Source organism: Pelobates fuscus, chromosome 12 (genome assembly GCF_036172605.1).
Source record: "Pelobates fuscus isolate aPelFus1 chromosome 12, aPelFus1.pri, whole genome shotgun sequence".
Classification (NCBI taxonomy): domain Eukaryota; kingdom Metazoa; phylum Chordata; class Amphibia; order Anura; family Pelobatidae; genus Pelobates; species Pelobates fuscus.
In genome coordinates this window covers 99,739,705-99,766,765 of record NC_086328.1, presented here as the reverse complement: position 1 = coordinate 99,766,765, position 27,061 = coordinate 99,739,705, and the positions used below count along the sequence as shown (strand labels likewise).

The 27,061-nt window shown below is 41.1% G+C and overlaps 1 protein-coding gene across 1 annotated transcript in view; it reads left to right on the top strand.

The window, feature by feature from the left end:
• The window catches only part of LOC134578525 (hemocytin-like), a 57,296-nt gene that overhangs the window by 7,252 nt on the left and 22,983 nt on the right, over positions 1 to 27,061 (top strand). Inside the window, exons 4-10 of the mRNA XM_063437508.1 lie at positions 406 to 534; positions 3,123 to 3,221; positions 19,796 to 19,924; positions 21,716 to 21,814; positions 22,594 to 22,722; positions 23,505 to 23,603; positions 25,969 to 26,097. Coding sequence (XP_063293578.1) covers positions 406 to 534; positions 3,123 to 3,221; positions 19,796 to 19,924; positions 21,716 to 21,814; positions 22,594 to 22,722; positions 23,505 to 23,603; positions 25,969 to 26,097 — 813 coding nt within the window. The remainder of the gene's footprint in view (positions 1 to 405; positions 535 to 3,122; positions 3,222 to 19,795; positions 19,925 to 21,715; positions 21,815 to 22,593; positions 22,723 to 23,504; positions 23,604 to 25,968; positions 26,098 to 27,061) is intronic.

The window sequence follows — 27,061 nt, the reverse complement described above, 5'->3', positions numbered from 1 at the left end:
GAAGTAGTGCAGGTGAAAACAGCACCTGTCTCAATGCAGGTAAGAAGTCGAAGTGGTATTTGCAGCAGTTGAGGTGTTTAGAAATATATGTTTATACAATTGTTAATTGACAAATTTGTTATCATATTGTGATGATTACTTGGGAATCTTTTGATTATGGTAGTTCCCCTGTATGTTGAATACAATCAAACCTTCAACAAATACATAAAATGTAAATACTTTTTACATGTTATACTACCTATTAGTTGGAAATGAGAAATCGGTGCTGAAGGGTAGATAAACTGAGTATTTTATTGAATAGGGAGATGAATCACTAATTAAGTTTCTTAATATAAACGTGTATAAATTTGTTCTATCTTTTACCTTTTTCAGCTATGATTTAATTGTCTTTTTGCATTTGATTAGGCTGGAGAAACCTGGTACCCAACTGGTGATGCCTGTACATCATACAGGTGTGAGGTGGCAGATGGTCAGTTTTCCACTGTTGTAACTAAAGAGACCTGTGTATATGTTAGAGAAGAGGACTGCGAACCCGTAAGTAATGTGGAGTATGTTGTAATAATATGGACAGAAAAAACTATAAGGGTTTTCTTTTTTATGAAGGCATTGCTCAAATAATTACTTTCAGAATTAGAAAATAAATATATAAAATGTGAAGAATCTTGAATGTGCTACTAAGTTTGGGTCGAACTCTTTTCTAGAAGGTACCATGTCAATATATGCCGAATTAAAGTAAACTTTCAGTTTTGTTTATGTTGCAAAGGGTGTCATTTATTAAATCCATTCAGAAACTTTATATAACGATCTATTAATTAATACACAAGGGGATGGGTTTTCCATGGTTTTAAAGTGCTCCACATTGGCTTGAAACAACTGACTTTATCAAATCCATTATATTACCCAGTCTATTGTGTAGTAAAATATCAGTTCCATCTAGAACTTCAGGGTGTTCTATCAAGCTAAATCCAATAAAATAAATTAATTATGGATGCAGCTATCTACAAAACTATATGGTCAATAAGGCCACCGGGCTGTGGCCTCAAGGTGGTAAGCATGAGAGGGGCAGCATGGTTGGTGGGGAGAGCCCATTCTTATGTCGAGAGGGCCGACTGTTGTAGTAGTGCATGCATCAGCCAGCCTGTGAAAGAAGGAGACTACAGACTTCTTATTCACCTTCCTGGCAGGCTGCTGAGCCGCTGCATGAATCAGAGGAGAGTTGGCAGCATGAGGGATTGGGGCCCAAAAAGAAGGAAATGCAAGCAAAAGTAAAAGCCCTACCCTCCCCTACACTACCCTGCCCTTTTTTATTCTATATTCTAGCTAAGGGCCAGTGCCAGCCACTTTGCCCAGCCCAAAGGACAGTCACTTGTGCCCACCAAGATCAGTTTGCATGTGTGTCTGCATGGGTCAGTATGTGTGTCTGTATTGGTCAGTGTGTGTGTCTGCATGGGTCAGTGTGTTTGTGTGCATGGGTCAGTGAGTGTGCATGGGTCTTCACAAAGCATAAAGTTTTCATTAAAACATTTAAAAAAAAAACTATAAATTAAATAGTGTGTGCTCCCATATTAGTAAACTAATATGTATATTAGTAATGTATATTATAATAATTTTGAGATATATTTATAAATATATAGAGGAAACTGGCCTTGTGGCAGCAAGAGTCCTTATCTTAGCTCAAATATGCTCAAATAGGCCATCTCTAACTAAATCAATGCCAACACTGAGTATAAAGGTTTCTATTTTCATATATTTTGCAGTATGAAATGTAGTTCATAAAGCCTCACTTACCCTCATATATACTCTAGTTATGATTATCAGCCTCTAGAGGATACATGTTTCTGCCACATGCCACTCTTCAATGATATAATAAATGTAAATTATATCCTTTAATAGCCCTTTGATGCAAAAAAACAACCAAGCCTTTCTTTTTTAAATTATCTATAGATTCTGATAAGGCAACCTCTTTAGACAGAGCATTCCACATCATTATTGTTATTACTGTAAAGAACAATTACCTTTAATTTAGAAATATATAGTTTAACTGTATTTACTGTATGTGGACATTATCCCTAATTGCAGACAGGATCCTTGTACAAACCTATAAGCAAGTTATTTGACCAAGTTTACTTATATATTGTTGTCACACCAACTGTATGCGAAAAAAAATCATTTTGGCTTTTATACTGACATTTCAAACCCTGTGTGAAATATTGCAAGTTAAAGGATACTGTATAATGTCTAAAGCAAGGGTGCCAAAAGGTATATCCCCATATGTTTTAAAACTACAGCTTCTATGATGCTTTGTCATTCTAAAGGCATTCTAAAGATATGCAAAGCATCATGGAAGTTGTAGCTCTACAGTATCTGGAGATTTACCTTTTTGACAACCCTGGTCTGAAGCTGTTAATTTTCCAAAATGTTTTATTTTTTTATTTTTAAAGGACGAACACATAAGTGAAAACTAAACATTGTGTAAATTTACATAATGTTAATAATTGCTATCCCAAATCACTATGCACATTTAAATAATAGATGTTTTTCTAATGCCACCGCAGTATCCTTTAAGGTGCAAGCTCACCTGCCAACATCAAAGAAAACATTGTAGTTAAGTCCTACACCTTCAATTCACCTTGATGATTTCTGCTAAAAAAAAAAATTAATAAGTCAGAAATGTGTCTTATAAAGTCCTAAAAAGGAATTAAGCCTAAATAGGGCACACATGGGGTGTGCCAACTATAATCTAATATGGATGTGCAATATGAAAGCAAATATAAACCCAGAAAGCAGTCCTGTGCTTATAATTCCACATACCTCAGGTAGCAGAATTAAATGTGGTACATTTTTCAATAACCTAACAGTGACTGCTGTATCTATGTGGGTATCATCACAATTACAGTGTTGTTCTTTAACTCCCATTAATCACTGCACATATGCTCTATAGGTAGAGATATGTTCACTGCTTATCAAAACTGGGCAGGTCAAAGTTTTTTTTATCCCTTGAGATAATTTATTTTGTTCCATAAATATTATTTACAAAATAATATTCTATAAAATGTCCTTAGTGCAATTTGAATAGTCCTTTTCATCACAATTCATATAATTTTCCTGTAATTTACCCACAGGGGGAAGAGTACAACAAATATCCTGATCAATGCTGTGGACAATGTGTGCAAACAGCCTGTGTATTTATTACTGCTAGTGGAGAAATGAAGTTCCTGATGGTATGTTAGAATCTTTCTTGTATTTTTACTGCTACTTCAATGTGTTCTCATCAAAATGTAGTTATTGATACAACAAATCAATGGATATATAAAGTCCAATGGATACATTAGACAACAGCATAATGACAAAGAGATCATAGTGTGCTTTCAAATAGTTAAGGATTTTAAGATTTTATGGAGGAGGCATGTTGCTCAACCGTAAAACTAGGGTATAAATATAGGATATAAAAGAAGAACAGCCCACTGAAAGTTGTCTATCACAGATTTAAGGGAAAGGAGACACCCTTGATATTTTTGCATATACATGCATGGATTTCTTTCCAGCACGGATTTGATTCACTGCTTGAAGGAGTGACTGAGCGTTCTTTATATAATAAACCCAACAATGTCTGTAGCGGAGCCCTAGTCCTAGTAGGCACTCTTTTCCGCTGGTTACTCCAGGAACAAGTAAAATAATCCAAGGATCTCCCACCTACTACCCAGTAACTGGACGAAACTCAGCTCTGGGGGTATAACTGAATTTTATTGTCACATACACGGCCTTTATGCTAGGGGTTTCACATGCAGAAAATGCAGAGGTTTCAATCCCAAGATCCCTTGTTCCTGAGTAATTTACTTATCTCTCAGGCACAAAAAATGCACAAAATATCCTGTACCCCAAAAGTCCCACAACCATATGTGGGAACCCCACAAAAAGCACATTCTTTGAGATCACTCAGATTGGTTTGGTAGAAGTTGGAGGTTTTGACCTGCCAGACACGAGGCGCTAGCCCAAAATAGTTCCAGGGAAATATGAGCAAAAAACATACAAGGTAATCTCTCACTTTCAGGGTACGCATGCTTCCCCTGTTCGGTAGTTTATATCTCCTGAACGCTGCTCGTGTAGGTGGTCGGGAGCAGGAACGGGCAGCGGTCGACAGTTTACCGGTGTTCGTGCGAGTGCCTAGCCGAAAATAGTTCCAGGCACTTGACGACCAAGTACTGCTGCCCTCGTTCGGGAGACAAAATGGCCGCCATTCTCTCAGCCATGTGTTCGATTATACGAAATGGTGGCCACACAGGAGAAGTACTCATTAATTGTTGTCCTTGCGGTTTTGCACTTAAGTAGTTGGTGTTAACGTTCTAATGTGGCACAGGGGTGGTCCTCGTTTGGGATACGAATGGATTCCGTTTGTATGAGGTCTCCCGAACAACCAAAGAGGAACCACATAAGATAAGCAGGTAAAAACACACAAAGTAACGGGGGGGATACGGACAGCCAATATAGGGAATAAAAAGTAGCATCCAGGGGGGCGTGTCCTGACTGCGCATGGGAGCAGACGTGTAGGACTGCAGCTCCTCCGCGTGGCGAACAATTCAGCGTGTAAACATCGGCGAAAATAGCGATAAACATTCAATTTATAGAGCTAATCGGATCCCGGACGAGATGGCGACAAAATCTATTAAAAAATTCAAGCAGAAGACCTTGCATTCTCATCTAGAGAAACAACTCACCTCGGACATGGGTGAACAAGATGGCGTCGTCAGGCCGCAATCCCCAACGCAAGACTCCGATATTAGAAGGAGCAATGACACCGGAGACCATCTCTCCAACCCCGCAACCGATCTCTCGGTAAGAAACATCATGCTGGAATTGAAATCCTCCTTCAAGGCAGACCTTCTGCAAATGACGGCCGAAATTAAAGCTGATATACAAAATATAGGCGAAAGAACGGCGCGGCTGGAAGACCGCACAGACGAGCTGATTGACGCGCACAACTCAGTGGCTGAGGCCTACACAGCACTGAAGCAAAAATTACACTCCTTGGAAGAAAGGGTCGCAGACCACGAGGATAGAAACCGGAGAAATAATGTCCGCATAAGGGGTATCCCCAAATCCGTGGCTCCCGCGGATCTCACCCGGTATGTACAGGACTTTTTCAAAAAACTTATACCATCATTGAACAGCCTGGACTTAACCCTGGAGAGGACACATAGACTCCCTAAACCCAGACACCTACCAAAAGATTGTCAGGGTACCTGTGGTCTGACGGTCTGATGGCTCCCTTCCCCGCGGTCTATCCGGTCATGCAAGGCCGGCCGCGAGGGAGTGACTGCCTTTTACAGCATCTAGGCAGGAAGTTGTCATCAGGACACTCCTCCGGAACAACCTGTCAGTCAATTGCTGCAGGACCAATCAGGACGCCTAGGAGGCGTGGTTACTGCTCTAGACAGGGTATTTAACAGAGCTTCTTTCATTAGCTCATTGCCCTGTCGTGGTTCTAGCTTGTCCTAGTCACTCAGTGCTTGTGTATTCTCTTATCCCTTTTGGTTTTGACCCGGCTTGTTTACCTTACTCTGCTTATCTCTGTTACCCTTGATTCGGCTTGTCTCTCGCTTACCTGTCTTCTGTTACCCTCGACCTCGGCTTGTCTTTGACCATTCTATACTGTACTACTTACGTTAGTCCGGCCATTCTAAGGTCCGGTATACGTATCTGGCTACTGTTTGTACTCTGCGTGTTGGATCCCTGTCCCGATCCTGACATTACGACAGGGCCAATGGATCCTGCAAGTACAAACAGTCAGCGGGCTTCTCCTGATCCTAGGTTTGAAGCCATGGATCACAGAATGGATCAGATGGCGCTTGCGCTACAGGCTCTATTATCTCATGCCAATAACCCACCAGAGGAGATACGTAATACCCCTGTTTCTCCTGTCGGTTCAGGTCTAGAGGTACCCACAGTGGGTGCTTCTTCTCGCATTACCCCCCCAGTACGCTATGGTGGGGCTCCAGAGAAGTGTCGTGGTTTTTTAAACCAAATTAGTATCCACTTTGAATTGCAACCTCGCTCTTATCCTACAGATAGGGCAAAGGTAGGATTTATTATCACCCTACTTATTGAGAAAGCTCAGAGATGGGCTAACCCACTGTGGGAGAACGATAACCCATTAGTTTATAACTATAATGCATTTGTAGCTGCTTTTAGAAGAACATTTGACCCTCCAGGTAGAAAGGTTAATGCAGCCAGATTACTGTTGCGCCTGAGACAGGAGAACCAAACAATGGTGGATTATGCACTAGAGTTCAGGTCTCTGGCGTCAGAAGTCAAGTGGAATGAGCAGGCGTATATGGATGTATTTGTGAATGGCCTATCTGATGTAATCCTTGATGAGGTTGCTACCAGAGAACTCCCTGAGAATTTAGAGGATTTAATTTCATTCATCTCTCGTATAGATGAACGTTTAAGAGAGAGACAGAACACTCGAGACAGGAACCGGAGACCTTCTTTTAGGTTAGCCCCCGCTTTTCCAAGTCCTGACTCCACGGTATCTTTGCTTCCTGAACCTATGCAGATAGGGTATACCCGCCTCTCTGAGGAGGAAAGACATTACAGGAGAAGAGAGGGTTTGTGTATGTATTGTGGAGCCAAGGGCCATGTACTCTCGAACTGTTCTAACCGCCCGGGAAACGCTCGCACCTAAGTCTCTCTAGAGGACAGGCCTTGGGTGTTTCTATTTTGTCCTCTACTCCTAATTATATCGATCACAGGCTTCTGCTACCAGTTTCCTTAACTTGGGGGAAGGAAGTAGTAAGGGCTATGGCATTGATAGATTCCGGTGCTGCTGAGAATTTTATCGACCAAGTCTTTGCTATTAAAAACAATCTCCCATCCCAGCTAACGGAGACACCCTTGGCGTTGAGGCCATAGATGGTAGACCACTACTAGACCCTGTTATCTTTCGTGAAACCATACCCATTAATTTAAATGTTGGTATCCTACACGTGGAGAATTTATCTCTTAAGCTCATTTCGTCTCCTTCCGTTCCCATAGTTCTGGGGTACCCATGGTTGAAAAAACATAACCCTATTATCGATTGGGAGTTAGGGGAGATACTCTCGTGGGGCCAGGGCTGCCAGGATAGGTGTTTGTGCAAAGTTTCTCCTTTAGCTAATGTTAGCATACCAGAGAATCCTACTCAGTCCACAGAAAGACAAATACCAGACCTTTACCTAGACTTAAGGGCAGTGTTTGACAAAAAGAATGCCGATTCTTTGCCGCCACACAGGTCATTTGACTGTAAAATTAAGCTTCTACCCGGGACTATGCCTCCGAGGGGCCATGTATATCCTTTGTCTGTTCAGGAAAACTCGGTTCTAGAGGAGTATATTCAGGAGAATTTAGAAAAGGGATTCATCAGGAGGTCTTCTTCTCCGGCCGGGGCTGGGTTTTTTTTCATTAAGAAGAAGGATGGCACCCTGAGACCTTGTATCGATTACCGAGGCTTGAATAAAATAACTGTCAGAAATGCCTATCCTATCCCACTGATTACCGAGTTATTTGATCGTCTTAAAGGCTCCAAGATCTTCACCAAGTTAGATCTCAGAGGGGCTTACAATTTGGTGAGAATCCAGCAAGGTCACGAGTGGATGACGGCATTCAATACCCGTTATGGCCACTACGAATACACGGTTATGCCATTTGGACTATGTAATGCTCCTGCAGTATTTCAAGATTTGATTAATGAGGTACTTAGGGAGTTTCAGCATGATTGTGTTATTGTTTACCTGGACGACATACTAATACACTCTAAGGAGATTGAGACTCACCATAGACAGGTCAGAAAGGTATTACACAAGCTGCTGCAACATGGTCTATATTGCAAATTGGAGAAGTGCAGTTTTGATCAGTCTCAGGTAGACTTTCTTGGGTACGTGATTTCTGGGGAAGGTTTTAAAATGGATCCTGTAAAACTCCAATCTATTTTAGACTGGCCATTGCCCAAAGGACTCAAGGCTATCCAAAGATTTTTTGGTTTTTCCAACTACTATAGGCGCTTCATTAAAGGTTACTCCTCTATCATTGCGCCTATTACCAATATGACCAAACAAGGGGCTGATACTAAGTTCTGGTCTAAGGAAGCTCTTGGAGCTTTCAAGACTCTCAAGGAACTTTTTGCCTCGGCTCCTATTCTAGTCCATCCTGATACGACTCTGCCTTTCTTGCTCGAAGTCGATGCCTCTGAGACAGGAGTTGGGGCTGTTTTGTCTCAAAGGTTAGGGGTGGACAAACCGTTACACCCTTGTGGGTTCTTCTCTAAGAAATTTTCTGGGCCTGAGAGCAGATATGACATTGGGGAAAGGGAACTGCTAGCGGTCATTAAGGCTTTAAAGGAGTGGAGACATTTACTGGAAGGGACATTACACCCTGTTACTATCTTAACGGATCATAAGAACTTGTCTTATATTGGGGAGGCTAAGCGCTTATCCGCCAGGCAGGCTCGCTGGTCCTTATTCCTCACTCACTTTAATTATGTACTTACATATAGGCCTGGTTCTAAGAACTCTAAAGCCGATGCTTTGTCTCGTCAATATGAACCATCCACTATAACTGAACCAGTCCTGTCCTCCATAGTTCCTAAGGGGAATATCATCGCGAACACTAATCTCAAGATTCACTCTCCATTGCTTTCCGAGATCATGAAGTTTCAGCACTTGGCACCCAAACAGACTCCGGGGGATCGACACTTCGTTCCTGCCGCTCTCCAACTGGAGGTGCTACGCTGTCTCCATAACAGCAAGGTGGCTGGGCATCCTGGCATCCGCAAGACATATGCTCTGGTCTCTAAAGATTTTTGGTGGCCTGACTTACGTAAAGACATTAAAGAATTCATCAGGGCATGTGAAGTTTGTACTAAGACCAAGCTACCCCATTCGCTTCCATGCGGATTTCTGCACCCTTTAGAGGTTCCTGAAAAGCCTTGGTCCTGCCTGGCAATGGACTTCATTGTTGATCTGCCTATCTCCAAAAAGCAGACTGTCATTCTCACTGTGGTGGATAGATTTACTAAAATGGCTCACTTCATTCCCTTACCTAAACTCCCATCTTCGCCCGAGTTAGCGGAGATATTCGCTAGGGAGATTTTCCGTTTGCATGGGATACCTTCCCAAATTGTCTCTGACAGAGGCTCCCAATTTGTTTCCCGTTTTTGGAAATCGTTCTGCTCCCAACTGGGCATCAAATTGAATTTCTCCTCTGCCTATCATCCTCAGTCCAATGGAGCTGCTGAACGCACTAACCAAAAGGTCGAACAGTATTTGCGTTGTTTCGTTTCTGAGCACCAGGACGATTGGGTCGGTTTGATTCCTTGGGCGGAGTTTGCACATAACAATCTCACTTGTGATTCTACGCATTCTAGCCCTTTTTTCTTGAATTATGGCTTTCATCCTTCCATCCTTCCTTCGGAATCTTCTTCTCAGGGGGTACCGTCGGTGGATGTTCATGTTGCCAATTTAAGGAAGTTTTGGGATCAGACTCGACAAATTCTTTTGCACAATTCTATGCTGGTTAAAAAACACGCTGACAAACGTAGAAGGGCAGCACCAGTGTTTGTTCCAGGCGATAGAGTATGGTTAAGTACTAGAAACATTCGCCTAAAAGTGCCGTCCATGAAGTTTGCTCCTCGTTACATTGGACCTTACAGGGTACTGTCTCAAATTAACCCAGTTGCGTATCATTTAGCGTTGCCTAATGCCTTACGCATTCCGAATTCATTTCATGTTTCCTTGCTAAAACCACTAATTTGTAACAGGTTCTCCTCCACGATCGCCCCTCCTCGCTCAGTTCAGGTGGAGGGTCAGGAGGAGTATGAGGTCAATTCCATCGTTGATTCTCGAATCTCCCGGGGGAAACTGCAATATCTGGTCGATTGGAAGGGTTATGGTCCTGAGGAGAGAAGTTGGGTACCTCAGGAGGAGGTGCATGCTCCCCGTCTCCGCAGGGCGTTTCACTCTCGATTCCCTTCTCGCCCTGGTGTATTCCGCCCGGTGGGCGTATCTGAGAGGGGGGGTATTGTCAGGGTACCTGTGGTCTCTACCTCCGAAAGAGGTAGAGACTTAGCTGTTTCTTCATCCAGACGGTCTGATGGCTCCCTTCCCCGCGGTCTATCCGGTCATGCAAGGCCGGCCGCGAGGGAGTGACTGCCTTTTACAGCATCTAGGCAGGAAGTTGTCATCAGGACACTTCTCCGGAACAACCTGTCAGTCAATTGCTGCAGGACCAATCAGGACGCCTAGGAGGCGTGGTTACTGCTCTAGACAGGGTATTTAACAGAGCTTCTTTCATTAGCTCATTGCCCTGTCGTGGTTCTAGCTTGTCCTAGTCACTCAGTGCTTGTGTATTCTCTTATCCCTTTTGGTTTTGACCCGGCTTGTTTACCTTACTCTGCTTATCTCTGTTACCCTTGATTCGGCTTGTCTCTCGCTTACCTGTCTTCTGTTACCCTCGACCTCGGCTTGTCTTTGACCATTCTATACTGTACTACTTACGTTAGTCCGGCCATTCTAAGGTCCGGTATACGTATCTGGCTACTGTTTGTACTCTGCGTGTTGGATCCCTGTCCCAATCCTGACAAAGATACAACCAGGGACCTAATTACGAGAGTCCACTTTTACCACATAAAAGATATAAAAGATATTGCAGACATCCAGAACCATGACGCAATGGCCTGAACCATACCACCATCTTAAAATATTCACAGACCTTTCCTCTGCTACATTAATGAAACGGCGTACCTTCGCCCCCCTCACCGAAGCCTTAAGGAATGCTAATATCCCCTACAAATGGGGGTTCCCCACCAAGTTACTAGTGAAAAGGAATGGGGAGGTCAGACCGATACATGACTTCATGGAGGGTAAGAAACTATTTCAGGACTGGCAAATACCACTTCCACGAAATGAGACGACACAGGTGACTGACACTTCAGCATTGAGGTCCCTGGCTAAAGATTGGGCGCATAACCGCAAAGATGCTCACAAATCTACGGATTCGAACAACCCCGCACCTTGACCATCCATCATAGACGAAACAAATTGATGCATCAAGCCCACATCTGTTGTCTTGCAAAGATGTGATGTAATGTATATGTCAAACTGTTTATTGCTTACTGATGTTTTTTTTTTATATAACTATGTACCACGCTCTAGCACATGTCCGCCGATTATATTGACACTAAAATAGCCACAGCGGATGAGCTCCTGCTCGTCTCCCCCCCTTACCCACAAGACCTGCTAACCTAAGCAGACTGCGCTTATGGAACAACCCCAAGGCCATTCTCTGGCCGACGCAATCCGTTACCGTGAGTGGTCTCACGTTGCCCTAGGTGACGAACGGACAAATGTATATAGTTTACCCCCAGTTATCCCCACCTTTACGAGTGTACTATTTACTTATTATAGAACTTCACGAATTAGACAAATCCTGGCGTCTGCGCTCAAAGGAGCTCACACCTACCTGACTCTATGCCTTTAAAACTGTTGTCATTAAATACTAAAGGGCTCAATTCCCATACAAAGAGGCGACTAGCTATTAACGAGGCCAAAAGACATAAAGCACAAGTGGCGTTTTTCCAGGAGACGCATTTCACCTGGCAGGGCAAACCTAGATTTAACTCTAAACAATACCCCCATGACTTCCACACGTGTTATACAACAAAAAAGAGGGGTGTATCTATACTGGTTAGTAGTGATGTTACGTTTTCCTTGACACGCAAAATTGGTGATAAAAAAGGTCGTTACTTGATACGTCAATGCATAATCAATAATATACCATACACACTGATTAATGTATATACCCCCAATGACAACCAACACGAGTTTCTAGTCATGGTGTTAGCATTGGCGGAACAGTATAAATATGGGGAGGTAATCATTGGAGGCGACACTAATTTCCTACTAGATAGCGCTGCTGACTCCTCCACCACAGCAACTATTTCTGCGACATTGCGGAAACAGCGAGCGGCTCTGACTGCGCGCATTTGTGCCACTCTTACGGCCCAACACATAGTAGATCCATGGCGAATACATCACCCAACAGAAATTGACCATACGTGCCATACAATGGCACATAATAGCTATTCCCGAATAGACCGCTTCCTAATTCCGCCCACATTTTTACCCAACATAGAAGAAGCCACTATTGGAACTATTTTGTGGTCGGATCATGCCCCCATCACGCTAACAGTAAAAGAACCCTTTCCCAACAAAGGCACAGGCACATGGAGGCTAAACGACACACTACTAGCGAATCCTACTGTGGTGGATCAAATATCCATCGACCTAAACAACTATTTTAAGGAAAACGATACTGCCGACATCTCGGCTGACCAGCTATGGTTAGCTCATAAAGCCTGTGTTCGGGGGAGCTTCATAAAACATGCTAGCCACGCAAACAAAACTGAGAATAGCCGAGTGCAGCGCACTTATGGCTGAGATTACGCAGTGGACACACTCTAATAAGCGTGATCCGACCACCACTTCACGTGAACACATATTAAAATTACAATCACGTCTTAGAGAAATAGAACTGGAAAAAAACACCTTTTTGCTGAGAAAAGTTAAATATAACTTCTTTGCAAACGGTAACAGAGCGGGTGCCAGGCTCGCTACTCAACTTAAACACAAAACAGTCGCCTCCAGGATTGCCCACCTGAAAGATGGGAAAGGGAAATGTATTATTGATCCACAGAGTATTGTCAATCAGTTTGCCAAGTATTACGGGGAGTTGTACAATCTGAGAGATAATTCTGACACAAAGGTTCCCACGCCTGAGACAATTGACAAATTCCTAAGTGACATACAGCTAACCGAACTAACAATAGAGGAACAGAATAACCTAACACGACCCTTCTCCCCAGAAGAACTTTCGGTAGTCATCTCACAACTCCCGACCCGCAAATCCCCGGGGCCCGATGGCCTTACTAACGCATATTATCAGACATTCTCCACCACCATAGCCCCATATCTACTCAACACCCTCAATCACGGCGCGGAGAGAGGCGCCCTCCCGGCGGAGATGTTGGTGGCACATGTCTCCACTCTTCCTAAGCCGGGCAAGGCCCCAACTCAATGTAAAAATTTCAGGCCTATCTCGCTGTTAAATGGGGATGCCAAAATATACGCAAAACTCATTAGTAATAGACTTGCCCCAATTCTCCATAAACTGATACATAATGACCAATCAGGTTTCATACGGGGACGACAGGGCTCTGACAATACTAGGAAAATTCTAAACATAGTATCCACATTGGAGAGGACAGGTCAGGGAGGCCTTTTTCTTGCGCTGGACGCGGAAAAGGCCTTTGACCGTCTAAACTGGGTATACTTAACCAAAGTATTAAAAAAATTCCACTTCCCTGATGCGGTTATAAAAACCATCATGGCCCTCTACAGCACCCCTACAGCAAAAGTATCTCATGGAGGTTTTATCTCTGCACCATTTCAAATCACCAATGGGACCCGGCAGGGCTGCCCGCTCTCGCCTCTCCTATACATTTTATCACTGGAACCCCTAGCCCACAAGATACGAATGAATCCTGGTATCCATGGCATAACGATACATAACAAAGCTTATTGCCTAGCACTCTTTGCAGATGACATATTTGTTGCTCTATCCAACCCCTATCAATCTCTACCCCCTCTGATGTCACTGCTAGAGGAATTTGGAAATATCTCTCACTATAGGTTAAACAGGGACAAAACACAGGCCCTGCCGATAAACCTCCCCAAGACCTCAATACAATTATTACAGGACTCATATCAATTTGACTGGAGGACGACCTCCCTAACATACCTGGGAGTCAAAATAGCCACTGCAATACCAGCTATAATCAAACTGAACTATAACCCCCTAATAACTAAATGTAAACTAGAGATCAACGGGTGGAGGCATGTGCCGCTGTCCTGGATGGGAAAGATAAATGCCTATAAAATGATGCTACTCCCACGCATCCTTTATGTTTTTCGGTTACTTCCACTAAAGATCTCCAAAATATTCTGTAAAGCCCTACAAAAACTCTGCGGCTCCTTCATATGGGGGGGTAAGAAACCCAGAGTCGCACACGCCCTTCTCCAAACTGCACCCAAGCAAGGTGGCGTGGGACTGCCCGATCTATGGCATTACCATAGGGCCACAGTGTTAGCAGCGGGCATTCTAGTACACGCCCAGCCTGACCTTATTCAATGGACAGACATGGAGCGAGCCCAAGGCTCAGACTTGGCTCTTATTGACTATATGTGGACGCCCAAGCGTCTCAGAAAACAAAGACCCGCACTATTCCCGACTACCCAATACATGGTGGAGGTGTGGGATCATTTCTTCTCCACTCTAAACCAAAACACTACATTTCACCCAAAAGCTCCCCTGTCGGCCTTGAAGGCTGTCTACAAAGACGTACCGCTAAATGACTGGACAGCAGCAGGTATAACGCACATATCTCTCCTGATAAACGACCGGGGGGTAATCCCATTCCCCGAGTTACAAACCAGATGGCAAATACCAAATCGGGCCATATTTTCCTATCTTCAAATCAAAAGCATCCTCTCAGCCCATGAGGTTGCTCATTAAGAAGAGGGTACTGTCATGCCTTAACTCTGGTATCCTCTTACTTCCTGGTTCCACGGAGCTTAGCCACACCCCTTTATGACACGGTCTGCTTATTTAATCCGACCGCACCAGCTGATCGACGCTGGATTATTGAACTACGTTCCGTACTCACGAACCGGCTACAACTTCGTTGTGAAAGCCTCTGTTACCGGACCGGACTGGAAGACTCTGCAAGTTCCCTTCACCTCTCCTCATCCACGACTAAAGCTGAACTCTCTTCACTCCTGATAACCGCCTCTGAGGAGATCTCGGGAACCAGTGTTCTATGTGCCGGAAGCTAAGTAAAACCTCTGTGATAAGCGTTACATCTCAAAGCCGTTATTTCCTGTTTCCAAAGTCCTTCTATAATACAACCCAGTTACAGCTATCTTCAACTCATTCACTATTCAAGTTAGCTGCATCTGTCTTGCTTCAGTTAAATGCTATGGAACAGATATTGTAACTTCTTATCACTTACTTCGATAATACTACTAAAAGACTCTTCTGATTCAGTGTCTGCTAATTACTACCGTTTACTACTTAAAGCTACAGTGCCTGTAATTGTGGACTTCAGTTATCGTTTACTACTTAAAGCTACAGTGCCTGTAATTGTGGACTTCAGTTATCGTTTACTACTTAAAGCTACAGTGCCTGTAATTGTGGACTTCAGTTATCGTTTACTACTTAAAGCTACAGTGCCTGTAATTGTGGACTTCAGTTATCGTTTACTACTTAAGGCTACAGTGCCTGTAATTGTGGACTTCAGTTATCGTTTACTACTTAAAGCTACAGTGCCTGTAATTGTGGACTTCAGTTATCGTTTACTACTTAAAGCTACAGTGCCTATAATTGTGGACTTCAGTTATCGTTTACTAATTAAAGCTACAGTACCTGTAAATTGGATTTAAAGTCAATATCTTCTACTTTTTATAATAAATATTCAAACTATAAGAAATCTGCAGTTGTGTTCCTTCATAACAAATGTTTAGACGTGACACAACTAAACTGACCCAATTCAAAGAGGCATGGCAAATATGGGACAGAGAATTTGGGAAACGTGCTGCTATATAAACTGAGAATACACAGGGTATACTGCTCAAACGCATCCCGTCACTAGAGACACGCTACGCCATCAAATTACTTAAAATACACTCGATTCACCTCCCCTACCCCGGTTATAACCCCCGATTCATTCATTAATTTTGATTATCAGACAACTAACCCTAAAAACATGTCTTCTACTACACTAGGTATACCTACCATGACAGAAGAGTTGCCTAGCAATGCAAATGTTCAACCCTTTACTAAGTCCCAGCTGAGAGCGAGTATCCAGACAATGATATGCTAATATATTTGTAAAACTACTGCTCAAGGGACAATAACAAATTGATTTAAGTTAATAACATCCTTGTTCTTAATGTATGATATGGCTATTTACACCTACATGTTTGCTATACTGAATGCCCTAAATGTCATGGATTGTTGAACATGTGTTCTTTATTGCGACTTTAATTGAATCCCCGCTCCCCCTTTCTTTTCTGTATCCTTCAATTTACTGCTAAAACCAATAAAGAACAAATTTGAAAAAGAAAAAAAAAAGTAGCATTCAAATGTCCATTCCGCTACAATGTCAATCTCTTGTGGAATGGAATGTTAATTGGATAAATGCTGAATATACATTGATTAGAATTTTGAGAAAATATGGGATAATGGATGGATAAACAACATTTTTACCTTGTTTCTAAAGACTTGGATATGTACTTGTAAGGGATTTTCATATATTCACCTATGTTCATTCGGTACTTTCCCTCCCTGCTACTGTATTCGTTAGATTTGTTACCTTGATTGCTTGTTCATTCTGTATTTTCTATTCGTCTGTATCCCTTGTTCGGTAAAATAGCTATTTTACAGAATGAGGACCACCCTGGGTAGCAATTAGAACGTGGAATCCTGTGTCAATTGCACGAAACTGCAAAGTAATTGAGTGCTCCTAGGTGGCCGCCATTCGGCATACAAACACGTGGCAAGAACAATGGATGGCGGCCATCTTAAACTCCTGAACGGCAGGCCAGCGGGACTTAGGCGCCGAGCACCTGGAAATAATTTCGGCATGGCTCTCCAGCAAGCCCCGGCCCCCCATGGAAGTCCCATCGGACCCATTTATACAAATTGCACACGAACGGCATTCGGGAGTTTCATGTAACCAGTTATACTATATCTATGGGGGTTTTCGTGCAATATTCATCCAAACGGTCAAACCTCCACACGATGTGACACCAAAACTACCGAACGGATATTCGTGAAATTTGGATATGTTGCTCCCAGTGCCCTCAGCTACCCAGGGATGTGGGTATTTCCCTGGGTGTCATGTATAAAGTGTATTTCTAAAAATGTGGAAAATTGTTAATGTTTCTGGCCAGCAGATAATTGAGTTTAGTATGTGCTGAAACTCAATTATCTAGCCTGGCCCAGAGGAGGAGTCTGTTACTGTATATATTGAATGCCTGTTGCTACCAGTAAATCAGTCTTGTTCCAGCATTAAGCTAGCGATATTTATTCCTGTGAATTATTGGGATTATTCTACAATTGGAAAAAAGGGAATACTGGACGGTGATGCAGTTTACTACCGTCACAGTACTTAAGTCCACAAACAGTTGTAGACATTAGCTGAGTGTATGAGCATTCCCAACAAGTATTTACATGTTAAATTCCCATAAGTAAATGTTGTTTAGTTGAGAAATAGGCATAATTGAGAATTTTAAAGACATTTCTTGGTAAGTGGGTGCTGGGAAAATCTTATTTAGGATGATATCCTACACACTATACTTGGTTTCAAACAAAGTTCACATCATCCGAATTTGGGTGATCGTTAAATCGCCTTTATTCTGCAACTCTGAAACTGAAACTCCCAATGTACAAATTACAGAACAAATGGAATAAGCAGTGAATGAGTTGCTTGATTTGTTTCATGATTCTGAGTTTTGTCTGTGGTGCCAGAAAAATGAAAATAAAATGGAGAAGCTATTTTTGGCGGGGAGGCAAATAAGCAGTTTAGTCTGCCAAAGTGGACAAGAGGTCTTCTCATTGATGTGGACTTTAACTCAATTAATCTTGACTGATGGTTAGGGAACAGCCACTAACTGATTATTTTATTCACAGATCAAATAGATAAGTGACTAATAGAAGGAAAGAAGAGTAGTAGTAAAACCATTTACATATTTCCAATCATGATTCTTCCAGGTAGTTTGACTTCAGCAGTCGAGGAAGACTGACCATCAGTGTGCTCAGTCTCCCTCAATAGGTAAAGACAAGTGTGAGACAGGGGAGGTGGTTAGGTTACTGTTTTACTTAGCCCCTGTCAGTGCCAGTTACCATCAAGTTTGATATATAGATTTAGAATTACTTAACTAATTTTTGTGATTTATTTAAAAAAAAATGTGAGAAGCATATTATTTTATTTGCAGTGTGCTTTAGTGCCACTGCATGTGCTTTGGAAATTGCAATATAATGTGTGGCAGTTTACTGCACAAATTTACTGAACCCCTCGAGGCACTCAGCACACAGGCAGAGCATTGGACGGAAGCCTGCCACATGGCTTCCGATGCTCTGCCTCACTGCTGGGTGCCCCGTGGAGCAACCTGGAAGTGATCGCATCGGGGAAGTGATAACCCGGTGGCCCAGTAGTCAGGGAGGCTATTGCAGGATGCCTCGACATCGAGGCATTGCTGCAATACTCTTAGAGCAGTTCAAAGCGATCACGATCCCTTCCAGTGCTCGTATTTGCCGCGGACATACAGGGTACATCAGTGCTCGTTAACCACCGTTTTTTGTCTGACGTGCCCTGTGCGTCCGCGGTCACTAAGGGGTTAAACCACATAGAGATGTCACAGAAAACTTAAGCCACAGTAATGCCAGTATGAGACAGGTCATGAAACCCAGAGCATAAAAAAATTCCAAATTAAATTGCTGCTGATGATGTTGCTCCTTCTTCTTTAAAATGTCTTTGTAGTGGTTTAGCCCTGCCAGGGGGAATATTATGATATTACTATGCCTGCTACCTCCGCAGATGCAAATTGCTCTAAAATTGAATTTTTTTTTCAAAATTTCTAAAAGTATTCTAAAATCTGGGCAGAATTTAAAAAATCAGCTGAAATTACTCCTGCTGTTATGCTCCCCTTTTAAAATGCAGATGCAAATTACCTTCGAATTCAAATCTTTTTTTCTACATTTCTAAAAGTATTCTAAAATGTTGTGGAGGTTGTGGTGGTTCATTTTAGTGGCATTGACTTGCCTGGCAGAGCCTTGCAGTGTGACAATGCCTGCTATCTCCACAAGTCCTCAAGCATAAATTGCCTTCAAATTCATATATTTCTTCTGAATTTCTAGAAGTATTCTAAAATCTGTAAATATTTTTATTTTTTATTAATTAAACTACTCCTGATGATAATGCTGCTGCTACCCCTTTTTTTCAAATACCTTTTATTGTAGTGGTTTCACCCTAGTTGACTGAGTCTTGTGGTGTGACTACCTCTGCACACACAGTTGGTATAAGTTGATAGGGTACTATTTTTACCATACTGAATGGTAATGGACTTAACAGACCCATGTGGGAAAGCTTTGCGTTTTTTTTGAGGATGGAATAGGTGGGTGGGATGTCAACTGCCTATTCACTTTTCTGTATTATTATTTTATAACTTCAAACTAAAATTACATTCCCTGCTTCCTTTCTTCAATAATATGCAAGATTGAAAAGGGGAAAACAATCATTATAAAACTTATAATAAAAATGTAAAAAGTTATCTTACTTAATATGTTTCTGTTATATATATAATAAAATAGTTATGACAACTCACACTTGCATTGCAAAAATAGCCGTTAGGGAAAACATAGGGGTAGGCAGATACATTCTTAAATGACATCTGTGGATAAAGTTTCTCCACTGACAAAATATTGCCCCTTCCTTGCTGAGTGGCAGCATGAGTTACTGTATTCAACCATAATGTAAAAACAAGGTAAAAAGTAACCTGTACAATGACCATGTAGCATATTTAAATAAATTAAATAAATTGGGTTTTTAGTCATATTGTATGGTCATCAAGTATAAGTTCACCTCATCGCCTTGTGAGTGTGTATGAATGTAGTAAATATATCTGCCCTGTATTTTTTATTCCAGGAAAATCAAACATGGTCTTTAAATAATGAAACCTGCACTTCCTATTCATGTCAACGATTACAAGGACATTTATCCACTGTTATAATGATGACTAACTGTTTATACCAGAGCGCAGAAGACTGTAAATCTGTAAGTGATAGCATGCTTGTATTAATTAATAACCAGACAATTTAAAGAGATACATTTATATGAAAATGTGAAGCTCTAGAAAATAGCTTAAAACAGAATGCAGATAGATGCTTTTAATGGACTTCCAGAATTTAGGAGCCTCTTCATTCTTACATGGTAATTCACTAATGTAAAAATTGCCAGTAATTCAAAGTGAATTTAAAATTAAATAGGATTATTTACTAAACACTAGATTTTTTCCAGAATCTGCTCCATCTAAACCAGGGGTGGGCAATTGTTTTGGCTTGGGGGCCACTTTGTGGGAGCGGAGGTTAGTGGAGGGCCACACCTTTTAAAATGATTGCATTCATTAGTTAACTTTGAATTTCAGAAAAGGTATAAAATCTATCCTAAAAATCAATTAATATAAATCAAATAAAATAGCGGTAGTTTTATTCAATTTATTTATTGTGCTAATTTCATATCATGCATAGCTGCAAGCACATTTAATTTTAGAATCAGTTTAATGAGACAAATGTATCACACTTTTCTAAAAAAAAAAATTTAATCAGGAGTGAGATTGCTTGATGAGATTCTCATCACAGCCTGCAAGTTAATGTCTGTCAAAGAGCATCTATATTTACTCGTTTATCTTCATGCAAGAAACACTTTGCTCACAAATATATGTAGACCCAAATATAGAGAACAATTTCCCAGCAAATTTCTTTATGCATGGACATTTTTCACCAGACAAAGATTTGTAAAAGTCAACTAATGTCACAGCATTAAAGGGGAGTGATGAGAGGGAGGGAGAGGGGGTGATGTGGTGACAGGGAGAGGGAGGTGATGGTGTGGGGGGTTAAGGTTAGAGGGGGGTGATGGTGTGAGGGAGAGGGGTGATGGTGAGAGGGAGAGGGGTGATGGTGAGAGGGAGAAGGAGGTGATGGTGACAGGGAGAAGGAGGTGATGGTGACAGGGAGGGGGGTGATTTGAGAGGGTGAGGGAGTGATTTGAGAGGGGGTGATTGGGAGAGGGAGGGGGGATGATGGTGAGGGGGGGTGATGTTGAGGGAGGGGGGTGATGGTGAGGGGGTGATGTTGAGGGAGGGGGGTGATGGTGAGGGGGGTGATGTTGAGGGAGGAGGGTTGATGGTGGGGGTGATGCTGAGGGAAGGGGGTTGATGGTGGGGGTGATGCTGAGGGAAGGGGGTTGATAGTGAGGGGGGTGATGCTGAGGGGGAGGGGTGATGGTGAGGGAGGGGGGGTTTGATGGGGAGACTACATACCTTGATTGGCTCCCTGGTTGCACGGCGTGGGCTGCCTGGTGGTACGGTGGGCTCCCTCGTGGTCCGGTGGGCATTACTTACGGTCTGCAGACCATGAATCTTGTGAGATCCAATCAGAGCTTTGCCATGGTAACCTGCGGCAACGCTCTGATTGGCCAGTTCTTGGCGAGACACATGGTCTGCAGCTCTCCTCACTGTGGAGCCGCAGACCGTTGTCTGCGATGGTGGCCGGGCAGACGGTAGGGGCCTTGCGCCTGGCGGCATACTGAGCAAGCCGCCGGGCCCCCTACTGGTGTCGGGTCCTCGGTCACTTACAGTCTGCCCTCAGAGAGCCGCCTCTGCTTGGTAGGCCACACAAAACTCTGTGGCAGGCCGCATATGGCCCGCGGGACACAATTTGCCCACCCCTGATATGAACTATTAAAATCCTTTTTATTTCCACATTTTTCTTACTCCTACAGGTATTGTTTTTTTTTTACAGGCAGTGTCACAAAATGTTATTGATTTATTTTTATTTTTACATCCAGGGGGAAAGGTATCAGATCATTTCTGGACAGTGCTGTGGGCAGTGTGTGAAACATTCGTGCATAGTAAAAACATCCAGCGGAGAGACAAAACTTTTGACGGTACTTTGCATTTCCTTTTTTTCTGTGTAGCTATTCAAACCTCAAATTAACATTACTCTGGAACTTACATCATACTCATTGCAAATCACCTTTTTTTTATATATATGCTGCATTATTTTCAATTATCTGTATATTAATAATTTAGCTTTTTTAGCAAAGATCTAAAAGTGGAACAGTAATCATAGATAAGCATGGATGTCCCTGCTGATTGTATAACTTTCAGAACTTTACCCTCATAACTGTTTATACATAACCCCCATCATTTTCTGTTTCTGTATCTCTATATTTTATGTTCAATGACAGAAAAGGAAAGACATTGTAATAATGTTTGACAAGGAACCAAGATGGATATACTTTGAGGATAGAGCTACACATGGCAGAGTGGATTTATACATTCTTTTGTATTTGTAAGACCTTACAAAACAAATATTTGATAATTGCAAGTGATAAATTACCATAATAGTAAACATCCTGGGAAGTAACAGTTCCCATTTAAAGCAATATGCCATGTAATTAATTTTACTACAATGTATAGACTTAAACATTTCTCTATTACAAAAAGTAAGACTTAGAACATAATAGAGAAAATATGACCTGCTCGAGTAATCATGAGATAAATAGACCATTCCTTCCTCCTTTATATAGGCCACAGATTTTCCTTCAACAATACTTTGTAATCAGTATACATGCCATCTTATATACTTTGTGAGGTGAGTAGAGTAGCATGTATTTTTCTTTTTAAATATATATTAATGTCTGTTTTTTTTTTATTATTCTAGGCTGGGGAACTCTGGTATCCAAGTGATGACATCTGCACTTCCTACACATGTACAAAATCAGACGGTCGGCTTGACATTGTCAAAGAAACAGAAACATGCACTCATAAAAGTCCAGAGCATTGTGCACCTGTAAGCTAACAAAAACTTGCAATAAAGTATTCCTAAATAAATTGAGTTTTACATTTAATATGATGTACCTTCAGCTAGATTATAATGCAAAAGCATTGATTAACTACAGTTCCCCGGGAGAAGAACTCACAATTAGGTTTCCATATCCCTACAGGTAACTAATCACAGCAAATTAGTTTTTAATAGTGACATTGCCTCCGTCAGTGCAGTGAAGACCTGGTTGACTAAGAAAACTTTAATTGAGGATCTTTTCTTTAACAGGCTTTAGCTTATATTATGTTACAGTTGGAAAAATAGATCTCCAAGGCAATTTTATACTTGAAGAAAAGGTTGTCCACATCTATGTATGTACATTGAGTTCCTTCCAGAATCGTTATTTATTAAAGCATTGATTGACAGCATCTGCTCCATAGCTATTGTATTATGTGTAACATCATATGCTAAGTACTTTGAATGCAACAAGAACAATATAAAAAAACAGTGTGCAAGTATTGTATGAGTATTATAATTATTACTCTTTATTCATTAAAATTGATATTTATCTTATCTTTATTAACAAAAGCTTTTGCCTCCAATGTTATTATTAAGATTGGCAAAATTACCCAAAAAACTAGTTGTTGTTTTTTTTGTTTTGTTTTTCATATATTCATATTTTGGAGAAAACAATGGTAAATTATTCATTCTTCAAAATATATATATTTTTTATCCACATTAGTCATGTGGGATGAAATGTGCCAAGTAAAATATGTTAGGAGGTAACAGTCTCTGTATTTTGTTTTTAGGGTACTGAGTTTAGGATACCAGCTGGACAGTGCTGTGGAATGTGTGTACCAACTCAATGTTATGTTACTACAGCCACTGGAGAAACTAAGTTACTGATGGTATGATAGCACTTACCTTTGATGCCTTTTTTCATTAAGATTGTTATTAGCAAGTACTGTGTTTATTTTGTTTATTAGAAAAGGGATAAACAGAAAGGCTGTATGTGTTGTAGACACAAATAATGGCAATTTAAAATAAAATAAAAGAACAACAGCATCATTAAAGCACATCCTATTTGACATCTCCTTAACGTAATCAGATTGAGTTCCAAATGGGTGGTGAGATTTGAGACAAAGCTTATCAAAATAAAAGGAGAAAGGAGGGTGTCCTTAAAGGGATCCTATAGTGCCAGTAAAACAAAGCCGTTTTCCTGGCACTATAGGGTTAATAGGTTTAATAGGGTTAATCTGATGCTGGAGGTCCGTGAGGACGTCTAGCATCAGATAACGGACCAACAGTCAGTTTGGATTCTGGAAGCCCTCTAGTGGCTGTCTGGTAGACAGCCACAGAGGGCAGACTTGGAACTGCAATGGTTTACATTGCAGCACTAAGTGCAAAAGGGGCACAGCACCCAGACTATTTCAATGAGCTGAAGTTGCTTGGGTGCCTTTAAACACCAAGACACAGTTTCAGAGTTGCCAAAGATTTAATTATGTCAGCTTACCTATTCATGTAACACATATGCACTTGTATGGCACTAGAATGCAACCATTCATAAAAAAGGATTATGATAATACAAAATAAGGATGTCATCTCTGCCCATAGTAGGAAAATATACAATGGTGTCTGTCATATCAAACAACGGGGATGTGAAAACAATTCATACTAGAGAGGGGGCCAGTGCAGGGCTCAGTCCAAGTTAAATGGAAGAGAAAAGGAGAAGAGAAAGTAATCAAAGGAAAGAGGAGATGAAATAAAGGAAGTAGGGAGAATCTGTATTAGCTATTTTTTAAGAATACAAGTGCAATGACTAGAATAAACAGATAATTGGTGGCATTACAAGTGATGAAAGGTGAACCCTTGTCTGAAATATAATGCATATGTGCATTTGCAAAAGATGTCCAAATCTTATAAAACATTACCTTATTCTTTAATTTGTCAATCCACTCATTTGAGTTTCAGGTGCCACAACCCAAGTATGATACTGAGCTTAATTCTATCACTTGAGCTGTTAGAATGTAGTATTTGTTGTGATTCAAATCAATGACACTTTTAAATGAAAATTATGATTCCCCTTAGTGAGCTTCAAAAGAGGTGGGATCTGTGCATTTTCCTGCACAGTTGTCAATTCTCATAGATTGTAAATCCATTTGAATCTGTCCTTCTTCACCTTATTATATGTAAAAATTATTCTGGTTTGCCAAACACATGTTGTTAAATAATCCCACTGTATAATTGGAAAGTTCTGTGGAAAATGTTGGCACTGTATACTGTCGACTACTTGTGATTCATCATTGTCCCCCTATGACCAGGACTGGTTCAATAAATTATGCTGCCTGGATCTGAAGATGAAATTGTACCTTCCCCACACCCAAAATCAACATCCTTCAGGACATGTCTACACAAAGCACCACTGAAACTATTGCATTACACTAAAAAAGGAAGTGTTCTGCCCTCAATTGATAGTGCACTAACTCTGTTCTCTCTCACATTACGTGTAGGACTTCATATAGAATCATCTATCCACAGCACTAACAGCACGAACACCAGCACTATATCCTCGTTACAGTTCCCCAACACTAATACAGTTACAACTATCTACAAATTTAACTATACATAGAAGGTTACTTCTGATGTCCATTTTGGAGTCAGGAAGGAATTGTTTACCATTTTGTGACACAGACGTAAATTACTGCAAATTGGCATTTTTCATTATTTTCAGTTAAAAGGAGAACCAGGGATCTGTGAAAGGTTGCATTTGATGGATATGAGTCTTTTTTCAATCTATATAACTTTGCAATGATTTAGCCAGGTAGAATTTCCTCATTGGTAATACATTTCCACCTATCACCACAACAATTTCTTCATTCCTACTTTAGCCCCCTACCTCCCTTTACGAATCTTTCCCCAATCTGTCCTTGCAGTTAGTTAATGTTCTTTCCATGTCTGCAGCTTTCCTCCACTCCACATAGACTGTTTCACATCTCCACTGTCTGGTCAGTATTCTTATAGCACATGTGGGCAAAAGTCAATATGTATGAAATTGTCTTTACCAATCTACATTTCCCTTCTGGTATATTTGATTTATGCTGACAAGCCAGGTTTGCATCCACTATGAATTTTGAAAAATGAATTCATCTCCATATTGATAATATGACATGTCAGAGAATGATATATAACTAATGTATAAAACATTAAATTCTCATGAAATTATTAGAATAATTGCTTAAATTATATTTTTTCATTTTTTTTTTTTTTTTTAAGGTAACTGAAATATGGACTCCTGTTAACGAAACCTGCACATCTTATCAATGCACACAAGTGCAGGGTCAATTTATTACTGTTATTACGAATGAGATCTGTGAAAAGCAGAATGCAAACGACTGTGGAACTGTAAGTTTTCAAGTAACATTATCTATACTTATGGAAATACTACAAAAGTACTTCACTTCTAGAGAGGTGTAAAAGTTACTTGCCACTGCAAGCCTCAAGAGGTACAATCACCAGGGCTTAACTGTCACTTGCCAATCGTTAGTGGACGAGTAGAAATTTTGAGCCCGGAGTGATGCTATAATGTTAGTTTCAATACTTCCTGTAACCATAGCCTATTCAAACAGGGCTCAAACTTTCAAGTTGTACATTATTACCCATACTTAAAATGAACTTTCCACCTTGCGTAAAAAATGTGATGCACATCATATGTACTGCAGAGAATATAAAAAAAAATCAGAGATGTATTGTTTTGAGTGTTGGATATGTATGTTAATGTAGGGTTGTATTTGTGTAGAGCTTATTCATTCAGAGATTTATACATATTCATGATTGTGTTTCTATGACAGTGTAATGCATAGATAAACCTATGTGTCTGGATTTACAGCACACACATACAGACACAAATACAGACACACACACACACAGAGACACAGACATATACAGACACACACACATAGAGACACAGACATACACATACAGAGACACAGACACAAACACACACATACAGAGACACACACATACAGACACACATACAGAGACACACACATAGACAGACACATACATACAGACACACACACATACAGAGACACAGACACATACATACAGAGACACAGACATATACATACAGACACACACACATACACATACAGAGACACAGATACATACAGACACACACATACAGAGATACAGACACAGACACATACAGAGACACACACATACATACACATACATACAGAGACACACACACACACAAAATTCTTCCTACCTCTTGTTACTTTCCCTGGGGTCCAGTGGGGTTCAGCCTGATGGGAGTCAGAGTTCCCACTCTGACTCCCTCTTCCTTCCTGCATTCTCCCGCACGGGC